This window comes from Chaetura pelagica, unplaced genomic scaffold, assembly GCF_000747805.2.
Source record: "Chaetura pelagica isolate M959 unplaced genomic scaffold, ChaPel_1.0 scaffold181, whole genome shotgun sequence".
In the NCBI taxonomy this organism is placed as follows: Eukaryota; Metazoa; Chordata; class Aves; order Apodiformes; family Apodidae; genus Chaetura; species Chaetura pelagica.
This window is the reverse complement of record NW_009951992.1, coordinates 754,235-765,218: the sequence shown is the minus strand read 5'-3', so window position 1 is coordinate 765,218 and position 10,984 is coordinate 754,235. Positions and strand designations below refer to the sequence as shown.

General features: G+C 49.9%; 2 protein-coding genes across 2 annotated transcripts; one reads left to right on the top strand and one right to left on the bottom strand.

Annotated features, from left to right (window-relative positions):
- The first annotated feature begins 376 nt into the window (after positions 1-376).
- Positions 377-2,293, top strand: ADORA3 (adenosine A3 receptor). The gene is made up of 2 exons (XM_010002191.1): positions 377-726; positions 1,690-2,293. Exons 1-2 carry the CDS (start codon positions 377-379, stop codon positions 2,291-2,293), a joined length of 954 nt encoding a protein of 317 aa, XP_010000493.1.
- Positions 2,294-8,300: 6,007 nt separating this feature from the next.
- ATP5F1 (ATP synthase, H+ transporting, mitochondrial Fo complex, subunit B1) lies at positions 8,301-10,875 on the bottom strand. Its single transcript, XM_010002179.1, has 6 exons — positions 10,843-10,875; positions 10,544-10,727; positions 9,876-10,039; positions 9,238-9,363; positions 8,929-9,108; positions 8,301-8,372 (listed from the first exon to the last, which is right to left on the bottom strand). The coding sequence occupies exons 1-6, from the start codon at positions 10,873-10,875 to the stop codon at positions 8,301-8,303; spliced, it is 759 nt and encodes a 252-aa protein (XP_010000481.1).
- Between the last annotated feature and the right edge of the window lie 109 nt (positions 10,876-10,984).

Genomic DNA, 10,984 nt, shown 5'->3' with positions numbered 1-10,984 from the left:
CTGGGAAGAGGAAGCAGCTCAAGGGTTTGTTTATTGGCTGCTGGTAAGCAAGTCTGGGGAGGCATTTCCATTTTTTTTTCCCTTTAAAATAGATTTCCGAAGTGTGTGACGGATCTCGGGCTGCAGGAGGGATGCTGTGAGCCTCAGGAGATGCAGCCAGAGGGGGAATGTTTCCTGGAGGTCGAGGGACTGGCAGCTCTGTGGAAAGGCAAGAGCTGATTCACTGAGGACGTGCAGCACTGGCAGAGGTTTGGGCACTGCAGTCACTGGAACAGCTGAGCCCTGGACACACAGGACGGATCCCACAGAAGATCATCGATGCCATTGGTCCCTTCTGCAGCTGAGGCCAAGGTGGGAGCATCTCCAGCAGGTTGCCATGCCCAACAGCAGCGTGGTGCTAAGCAGCCTGGACGGGTTCTACATTGGTGCCGAGTGCCTGATCGCTTTGTTTGCCACTTTGGGGAACATCCTGGTGGTGTGGGCAGCGAAGCTGAACGCGACGTTCCAGAACACAACCCTGTACTTCCTGGTGTCCCTGGCCCTGGCTGACATCGCCGTGGGGCTCCTGGTCATGCCCTTGGCCATCGTGGTGAGCCTGGGCATCCGCGTCCGCTCCTACGCCTGCCTGTTCATGTGCTGCCTGTTGGTGGTTTTCACCAACGCCTCCACCCTCTCCCTCCTGGCCATCGCCATCGACCGCTACCTGCGCGTGAAGCTGCCCATCAGGTGAGTGCTGCAGCACCACGGGCTGCCCTGCCCCTGCCAGCTTCCCCGTGCCCAGCCTCTGTCCTGCCAGTGCCACCTCCTCCCTCCTCCTTAACTCGGCCCTTTTCTCCCAAAGACTGAGTCTAAACACACATTTGTCTGTGGAGAAAGTACCTGTGCCTTCAAGGCCACCCAAGATGAGCTGCCTAGAGCAGGAACCACCTGTGCAGCTCATAGCACAGCCTGGGCAGACCCTGGGTGGGGGGGAGGGTGTTTCTGCAGGACCCCTGTCTCTGTTCTACTGCTGATCAGGATTTGGCCACAAGAGCCTGTGGTCAAATACCTGGATTCTCCAGATGTGCAGTAACTTGTGCAGGATGTTGAGAGTACTGTAGGTTCCTTTGCATTTTTGAGATTGGTCCTTGAAATAAAATTCCTTAAGTGTTTGCTGAAAATTAAATAATAATAATAAAAAAAAAGTACAAGACTTAAGGGCCAGCTGAAGAAACCATTCACTCTATGTTTGAATGGGAAAGTGTGTAAGCTAGAAATGCAAAGCATAACCCCACACAGGAAAGAACTATTTATGGGAAAAGGACCTATGAAAATGAAGAGGGAAAGGACAGTTTGGTCCTGCAAATGGCATAAAGCACATGCAAAGAGTAAGGTAGCCCTGAGGGAGCTGAGTGGTCAGACAGGACTGCAAACAGAGGACAAGCAGCATCTGGGCAAGAGCAGCACTAAGTTCATAATGAAATTAGAAAACATCCAATTATAAAAAGAGGGCAAGTTAAGCATCATTCATCTTATGGGTGCTGCAAAGTAACTGGTACAAATTAAGGGCTTCTCAGAATAAGATTCCCCCTTCAAAAGCAGCTAATGCTCCATGAACAATGAACCTGTAGTATTTGAACATGAGTTCTCGAAACCTTAACTATTTTAAGCACTTCTGTTTAACACACCCTGGGTTTTCTTCCCCAATAGGTATAAGATAATCACTACAGAGAGAAGAGTCTGGTGGGCACTGGGTTTGTGCTGGTCTGTGTCTCTGCTGTTGGGATTAGTCCCCATGTTTGGATGGAACAAGGCAGAAGGAATAAGCTCTGACTTGCCCAGGTGCCGATTTACCTCTGTGATGAGGATGGATTACATGGTGTATTTTGGCTTCTTCACATGTACCCTTGTCCCCCTGCTCATCATGAGTGCCCTGTACATCGAGATCTTTTACATCATCCGGAAGAAGCTCAGCCAAGGAGCAGCTGGTGTGAGAGGGGCACGAGGCTTTTATGGACAGGAGTTCAAGGCAGCCAAATCTCTAGCACTTGTTCTCTTTCTCTTTGCCATATCCTGGTTGCCTCTGTGCATTATAAACTGCATTTCCTATTTTTGCCCTGACTGTCATATCCCCCCCTACCTGATGTACCTGGGAATCCTGTTATCCCACATCAATTCTGCCGTGAACCCCATTGTCTATGCGTGCAAGATAAAGAAGTTCAAGAACACCTACCTTTTCATTCTAAGGACCTACATCCTGTGCAAGAAGCCAGACCCAGTCCTTAGAGGGCAAACATCAGACCAAAGATCATAAGGACAAATGTTGACCTGCCAGCACGTACCAGACACTGATGAACCACTTTCCTTTGTTAAGAAACTCATGGACAGAAATGTTCTGTTTCAGCTACTTTCTCTCTTGCACAAACTGCTTTAAGATAAGGGGAATTATGAGAAGGGGAAGCTCCTCTTACTCAATCTGAGGCACATTTGACATTAAGCTCAAAAGGACCTTAAGATCTTCTGCATTATTGTACCCAGAGCATTCTGCTTAGTGGTTGCTGTACCAAGCCCAGATCTTCCAGGCAAGCATCTTCATTTAACAGGATCTTCCAGTTTTCATTAATGGCACTTGGTAGAGCAGCACCCCAAAGCACAGGTAACAAGGCAGACTTTTTGCTTCTACACAGCCAGACGTGCCCTTTCTTTTTTGTGTCCAGTAGCACCTGTAGTAGCAACTGCAGCATCTCCTGCAACACCCACCTGCAGATGAACAACTCTATCAAACCTCCCTCATCTGCTGCAGGTCTCCTCTGTAAACCTGAAGAACAGTCACACTTTGTAGCAACCTGTTACAGAGCTGAAGACTGCTCTAAAGGTGTATGTAATGATGTGGAGAGGTTTGTCTTTGTACTAAATCATTTCAAAATACAGAAGAGATACTTAAAGCAAAGTTTGCCCTTTGTTGTTTTGGGTTTTTTTCCACGAGGATTGGCTGGGTCCATGGAAAAATAGGATAAATGTGCTCTTTGTTGCTGGAAATGCAGCAGTTGACAACCCAGGCATGTCCTCACCAACTGTTCTTACACCCTTTGTCTTCTCTGTCTATTTAGGCTGCACATTTGAGTCTGGTCAACCTGCACTGCAGTGTCATCACATTTTCGTGGGTAACAATAAATATTAGATGGATTTTACGTTACTTCAGCTTGCTCTTCTCCCACAACAACCAGAAAAGCAGCCTGCAGGAGATCTCCACACTGTAGTTGGTGACCTGACCAGGAGGGCACAGAAATTGCAGGACTGTTACAGCTCACACAGCCCTGCTCCCAGGGAACACGGGTCAAGATGGAAATAGGTCATTAAGGGCCAGGATCCTTCCTCTCCACCTCTAAATAACAAAAGTCATTAGAAAAAGCAGAAAAGGGAGTGCATCATTCTGTTCTTTATCTTGCCTTTAGCTGAGATCAGGCAACTCCATTTATTATCTGATTTACCCCTTATCAGAGACCGAAGCTGTGCAGCTCTGTCAATAACCGGCCCGGCAGAGGAAGTCACAGCAGAGCTCTGCTCCACCATCTCCCTCCATCAGATGACAGAAGTGATTGCTTTCTGCAGAAAAGCAGACCCCACCTCGAGAGCACGGAACTGCTGGTTCCAACACAACCTGCCCGTGGGTTGTGGGGAGCGGGGGCAGCGCCCAGAGCCCCCCGGGCTGCGGGAGGTCCCGGCCCGGCCGCTCCCCCCGCCCGGTGCTGGACCAGGGCTCTTGTCCTGCCCGAGAGACCCCCCCGGAGAGCAGCTCACCCCCCTGCCGGCTCGGACCACAAGAGGAGGAGGCTCCCGAAGCCCCAGGTGTGAGCAGCGGGCAGCTCAGCTCCGGTTCAGCCCCGCAGCACCGACGGGGATCCCTCACCACGGGCACAGAGGTTCTGTGGCTGCTGAGTCACCAGCGGTTACTTTCCCCCAGCTGGTGAAAAGAGGAATATTTTTAACTTTCTACAATCTGTTCAGAGCAGTAAGAACACGAATTCACATTTCTAGACACGGTGGTGGTTGCACTGCCAGGGTGCTTGTGTTTTGTGCCACCCCAGCAGGAAGCAACATCTGCACATCAGCATCACTTCAAGGGGCAGCAAGTCCCTCAGCAGAACACCTGGCCATCAGAACACCAGGACAAATGCTGCTGTCAGTGACAGAGAAGGGAAACATAAGGGCGTGAACAGACAGAGAAACATCTCAGTTTTTCAGTTCTCTTTGGCAGCTCAAAGCAACAGCAAACACACCAGTGGGAACGTTACAAGTGCATTGCAGGGACTCGCTGGGATTCCTGCAGGTGAGGAGATGCAGCCTAAACAGCAGGTCTGGCCACCCTGATGGCAAGCAGCTTGGGATGGGAGACACTGATTTCTCCTTGTGACTATAAAATGAGCTGATGTTACATATGGCAGTGCTGGCATTCCTCAGAGCACTACAGGTCTAATGTTCCAGCAGCATCTGAGGTGCAGAAAGTGCAAACATCTTCACTCCACCAGAACCTTCCCTGTCACACAGCTGCTGGCGTCCGACTTTGCTGGAAGACCAGGGTGGAGTAGGAAACCTCATTCTGGGGACGTGAAAGAAGCCACAGCCATTAGAGCACGTGCAAGCATCACATCTTAGCATAAACTTCCTGCTTTGCATCTGTCCTCAACACCACAGGCAGCCACAGCCTGTCCCTGCATGTGGGAAATCCTGCAAACTCGAGGCTGGATCAGACCCCTTGTTTGTCCAGCTCAGGATCCTGGGTGGACTCTGCATTAGGGGCTGGCAAAGAACCAGCAATGGGAACAAAAACTGCAGAAATGCTTGCCCTTCAAACACATGTTCCCCTAACCTGCCTAATTAGTGATTCAGTTAAGCCTCAGGACCCTGGAAACACAAGGCAAGTGTGACATTGGTGCCCTGAGCAAGCAGAGAAGCAACATCTTCATGCTGCTCTCCAGGTACCTCCTCAGGTGACTCCCTGGCAACCAGAAACAGGGGAAGCCTTGGACACACCAAAGGAAGAACTTTCCCTTAGCCAAAAGATCTGTCAGCAAATGCTCCAGCTTTGCAAGGACAAACCCTTTTTCTCCCCTCTCCCTTCCCAGTTAGTATTTGCTATTCCATCAAGATGTGAAGTCTCTGCATAAAACAATAAAAACAAGAGCTGTGGCCTTTACCTGGGTGTTGTCAGCAGACTCCTCAGTCACTGTCTGGGAGGAAACTTGTTCTTGTAAACGTTGGCAGGATCTCTTGCACTCTAGGGAGGAGAGGGACCCCAGTCCCAGCTGCCAGCCCTGTGCTTGGGGACAGCAGGCTCAGGGGGACACAGCAGCAGAGCGTGGCTTAGACAGGTCTTGTAAGACCTGGCACAGACCTTCCCTGCACTGTGAGCAGCTTGGCAGCCCTGGGAGGAGGGTGGCCCAGTCCCTGCCCACCTGCTGGAAGCAGCTGGACTAGGATGAAAGCAACTGCTGGGAACTCAGAATCAGAACAAAAAAAACCCCTCCAAAGCCAGACAGTGCTCATCAGTGCTGCAGTTAATTCTTCCACTTCTCTGCCACCAGGTCCAGATCATCCTGCTGCCCTTCTTCCCCCCCCTGTGCCACTTACTTTTCCTGAAGAGGCAGATGATGACAAAAACCAGAACAGTCACCAGGATGCCAGAGATAAAGGCTAACGACAAGCAGAGTATTTCATGGCTGTTGATAGACAGAAACTGGGGTCAGAGTTCCCAGTTTTAACAGAGGGGTTGAAGAATCAGTAGTTATCAAATGCACCAGACTTTATGAAGTATAATGTATCATTTATCCCAAGCCCCATGAGCCTAAAAGGTGTGTAACTGCATTAAGCATCACAATGAATTAAATACCTAGTGCACAGACTAGGGAATTCTACACAAGCTTGTAAAACCCCAAGACATAAAATGTACTGCATATAACTCCTGCTGGTGGGAGGAGGCTGCAGTCTGAGGGGATTTGGTGTTTGAAATCAGGAAATAAAGGTGGAGCATTTACTCATTAATCCAGCATTTAACTTCTGAAGCTTTTGAGTCAGCTGTGGAGGTATAGACAGGGACAGTAGTGGGAATGGGTTTTGGTGTAGCTGCAAGTGAACACAGAAAAAAATACATCAAAAACTGGTTTTAAAACATGTTAATTCCTCCAGCAATATTACAAGCAACAAGAACTACCTAAAGCCAAGCACCTATTAAAGGAAGTATTATTGTAAATACATCACTTCTCCATTAAGAGAGCTGAAAGTGGGTCAAAAACATTCAGTTATTCAGTTCCCCAGCAGCCTTGGGCAGCCCTGTGGTTCTTCCCCAAACACACACATCTGCACAGCAGCCCTTTGAGCCAGGACACCACCAGCTTCATCAAGAGCACTGCATGGAACAAAATCCCTTACATCAGAGAAATACCTTTATGTTCTGTCGAGGAGCCACCTCCCATCCTCTCCAAGCACTGACCAACAGTAAGGGCAGCTAAAAGGAGGGAGGGGGAAAAAAGTATTATTTATATACATGCATGTACACAGACCCTGGAGCAAAACAAAGGCAACCCCTCTCCTCAGAAAGTTAATGGATTAACTGATGAGTGTTTCAGGCATCCCCTGCACAAAGGCAGAGCAGAGGGGCCATCACTCAGCACAGCTCCTGCTGCCCCAGCTCTGGTCCCTGCTCCTAGCACAGGGAGGCTTCTCACCAAACCAGCCCCCAAACGTTGTTCTGGCAGGACCTAGAACCGAATCAACCTGGTGGTTGTTTTCACCACCAGAGGCAGCTTTGACAAAAAAGTCTCTTCAATTTTTGCTTTCTCAAGTTACACTTTTCTTTTTTTCCCACCAGAGCAGGAACAATAACTTGGTAACTTTCTTCTCGAATTTGGGGGTGGAACATCCAAGATAAGACACCCCCAGCCTGTTACCAACCCCCCAGCACAGCATGAACAGCACACAAGTACTGCTGACAACAACCTGAAGACAAACATCCTGCTGCTTGTTGCTGTCACCTCGAGAGCCCCGAGAGCTCCAGAGCCCCCCAGCAGGTTGTGCTTGCAGCAGCGGGACAGCTGGGACAGCCCCTCTTACCTGGCAGCCCGGAGCTGCTCCCTCCTGCTGGTGGAGCCCTCCTGGAGCTCAGCACAGCTTCACTTGCTTGGAAAGAATCTGTGTCAGTCGAGTTAGAGCTCAAGCTCATTCAAATGTGGAAGTTGAGCAACTTCACTTTTTATTAAAAAAAAAAAAATACCCCACTACGAACCAAACCACCAGGAAACTGAGAAACACTTGCACTGTCAGGAACTGCTGATCTGAGAGGCCAGCTTCAGCTCCAGGGCACTCCCCTCCAGACACATTTGGTGGGAGCTGCTGTGCTGAAACCTGGGCTGTTTTGCCAACTCCACTCAGTGGCAGCATTTCCCAGGTGTAGCACTGACCCACATCAACACAGGCACCTGAGCACAGCCTCAGCCTCTTCCTCAGCCTTATTTGCTAAACAAATCAATCATTCCCAACACAGAGAGGATGACCCTGCAGGCAGCTCAGTGTTTGGGGGCATCTGAGATACAGCAACCCCTGCAGGGAAAGATGGCTCTCTCAGATGAAATGCAGAAGGGTTAAACTGCCCTGTCACGACATGGAACCATTTCCCTTGTTACACAGAGAAGACCAGCTTTTATTTTTTTCCCCTGTGAAAATCAAGAATAAAACCCCACCTACTCATTTCACCGTTTCAAACTTAATATTGCCAAGTTCAGTTGAAACCAAGTTGTCTGGCAGCTTTTGATACATTTCCTGCCAGGTAGATCCTCTTTCCACAGGAAGATGCTTTCATCACTGTTTGAGGCTTTGTTACGAAAGTGTTTCCTTCAGTTCATTTCTAAGATGAAGACATTCATTCAGGGTACCCCCAACAGGAGCACGAGCCCTTATCTGGATGGCAGAACATGTTTATGATTACAGAAGTTCCCTGCACGTCACTATTACACAGAATTCTAAACCAAAACCCATCACTGCATCAGCACCAGACGTTTTCACTCTGAGGTTCTGTATCTGATGGCTGGGAGTGTCTCCCACCAAGGGAGGAACCAAACAGAACCCACAGGCTGGGGCTGCAAGTAATTCCTGCTAAAATGTAACCAGTGGTGACTGATGCAGCTCATTCCAACACAAAAAGGAAATGCCTGTTGATACAGGTAGTGAAAAACAGCAGAGTGGTTGGTTGGTTTGTTTAATGGTAGTTTAGACTCATACAGTTTCACCAGTAGTTAGGAGAGACAGGGGAGTGGAACAGCAGGGGCTCACGCTGTTGCCTGTGCGCTCTTGGATAGCGCCTTCAGGTCCAGGATGCACTTGGCAATGCTTTCCTTCTGCTGCAAGAGACAGGACACCAGGGTTCAGAGCTGATCAAAGACACCCCAACAAGCACAACATGCATCCTAACACATCTTCTGGACTCCTTTAGACTTCAACACAAGTTACAGATGAAAAGGGACGTAACTATAGCTCATTAAGTCAGAAGCTCAATCCCAAACAGTGACCAGTGCCAGGAACACATTTTCTTTTTTTGTTCTCAGCTTCCTCCCTTAAAGGACACCTACAGCCCACCTGCAGATCCTGAACTGCCATGGTCTTAGACATTTCACAAGGGAACCCCCTGACCTGTTAGCTATACACCTTGTCCTAAGCTCTGTGCTGCCATGGCCACCACCACAGATGACTCTGGCTTAAATCACAGCCAACACCAGGCACCTCCTCACAGGGCTTGAGAGCTCCCACTCAGCAGCAGGAACCTGCTGCAGGCACATCTGGGAGTTACCCAGAGATGACCCACCACCCCTTGGCTTCAGCCAGTACCACTGGGCAGCACATGCTCCTAAAAAGTAAAATGTAAAGCAGATGGAAAAAAAAACCCAAACTCTCAAGTACCTGCTGAGGTGTGATGCTCTGAACAACACTCTTCTCCACCCACTGGATCATGTGGTCCTGCTCCCTCTGGCGCTTCAGGTTCTGCATGGCCACCTGGTAGTCCAGCCTCTTCTTCACCTCGTTGTACACGGTCAGCAGCCGCTCCCGGTAGTTGGCCTCCAGCAGCATGGCAATGTTGTTCTGGGGACACATGAAACCCACCAGTGAATGTTTGGCAAGAACACAGAGGGTTGGGCAGAGAGTGCTGCTTTGGTGCACTGAGAGGCCCCAGAAGAGGGGGCAGAGTGAAGAGCAGAGCTGAGCACCCACCCGCTTGGCATCGAAGAGGTAGGAGCGGCCCTCGACCCTCCACTGCTCCTTCTTCTCCTGCTCAATGGCTGTCTCCAGGTCCTTAATGGCCTCGTTTTTCACAGCTAAAGCCTTAGCAACTTTTTCCTGGGAGAAACAAAACACATGCTTCAGAATGAAAGGCAGACACAAGGAGCACGAGCGATGGGTAATGACTTTCTGAAACCCTGCGTGAGGAAGGAGCAGCGTCTGCGGGAGGTGCTGGGGCTGGAGGTGCCCAGGGGAGGAGGAAGGAAGGCTCAGGGGAGGAGGAAGGCTCATTATCAAAACCACTCCTGCTGGTGCAAGGGGTTTCATTTTTGAAGGCACACTTCATTCACGCAGCATTTTGCAGACACCACATTCAGGTTGTTATGACCGCCTGGACACTGTGTGCATTTCAATATTCAAGCAAATAACTTAAGAATCCCAGACTGGTTTGGGTTGGAAGGGACCTTAAAGCCCATCCAGTCCCACCCCTGCATGGGCAGGGACACCTCCCACCAGCCCAGGCTGCTCCAAGCCCCATCCAACCTGCCCTTCAACACTGCCAGGGATGGGGCAGCCACAGCTTCCCTGGGCAGCCTCTTCAGTTTCTAACTCAGATCATGGTTTCTCACCTCATTAAGTTTGTCAGCAAAAGCTGCTACATCAGCCCCAAACTTTTTTACACCATAAATAATGACTGACAATATGCAGAAAGATGCAACTGTCTCGTGGTTAATGACATAGATTTCCTTAGAGAGAAGATACAGCAGGAGTCCAGTGCCCAACATGTAAGGCCCTGAGGAAAAAACAGAGCAGCATTATTAGTACAAAGCATGAAGAAACTCACTAGTCTCACAGCCAAGGGGCAGCTGGTTTAAGGCTGACAAGAAGACCAGGGAGCTCCTTTACCACAACCAACAGCAGAAGCCCAGCACTCCCCAGGGAGGGGGCTCACCAGGAGTGGAAGCCACTTCCCCCTTTCCTGGGACCTGCTGCTTCTGCTCATTCAGAAACAGGCAAAAATCCCTGTTAAAACCTTTGGAGGGTCAGCAAGCAAATACATGTCCCTGCAAGATCAAAGTCATTATGTCCTTTTAGCCTTTATTTAAAGCACAGGTGTCCTGCTTTAAAGCCAGGGGGTGCTGTGCTGGCTCATTCTTCACAACCTTCTTCTGCATAGAGAAGTAATTTTCCCTGGTATTTTACCTTTTCCACAGCCAGAAGGGGTGGACAGAGCTCACAGTGTATAGCTGAACACAAATAAAAGAAAAAAAAAAAGAAAATATATATAAACATTAACCTGTAACTCCTGTTTTAGGATAGAGAAACTGAAAAAACTCCTCAGGGATCAGACCATGACGTACTTCTCCTCCCTTCTCAGGCAGAGGTGGCACAGGAGCCAAGCACTGCTGGGCTGTGTGCAGGGGTCTCCTGGCATGCAGCACGCTGAGAGCAACGAGAAAGTTTCCATTCAATTTATTTTTCTAAAAAAACACAAGCCCCTCAGCACACGCTCCGGGGAGGCTCTGACACAGCCCGGGCTGGAACCCGCCAGCCCTGCCCCCTGGGGGAGGCAGTGGGACTGGGAGGCCTCTGGACCCTCCCTCCCCCCCGGGTACAACCCCAAAACATTGCTCAGAGACAGACAAAACCCCGGAATCACGTTATTTGGGAGCCCTCTCGGGGAGGAGGCAGGGCTGGGGGAGGAGGCGGCAGGGCTGGGGGGGGAGGCGGCAGGGCT

Coding starts and splice junctions, on each gene's coding strand:
- ATP5F1 (XM_010002179.1), bottom strand. CDS start 10,875: ATGTTTTGGGGTTGTACCCGGGGGGGAGGGAGG. Junction 10,728..10,842: donor GTACCCGGGGGGGAGGGAGG/GTCCAGAGGCCT, acceptor GTGTTTTTTTAG/AAAAATAAATTGAATGGAAA. Junction 8,373..8,928: donor AGAGCATCACACCTCAGCAG/GTACTTGAGAGT, acceptor TGTCTCTTGCAG/CAGAAGGAAAGCATTGCCAA.
- ADORA3 (XM_010002191.1), top strand. CDS start 377: ATGCCCAACAGCAGCGTGGTGCTAAGCAGCCTGGACGGGTTCTACATT. Junction 727..1,689: donor CGCGTGAAGCTGCCCATCAG/GTGAGTGCTGCA, acceptor CTTCCCCAATAG/GTATAAGATAATCACTACAG.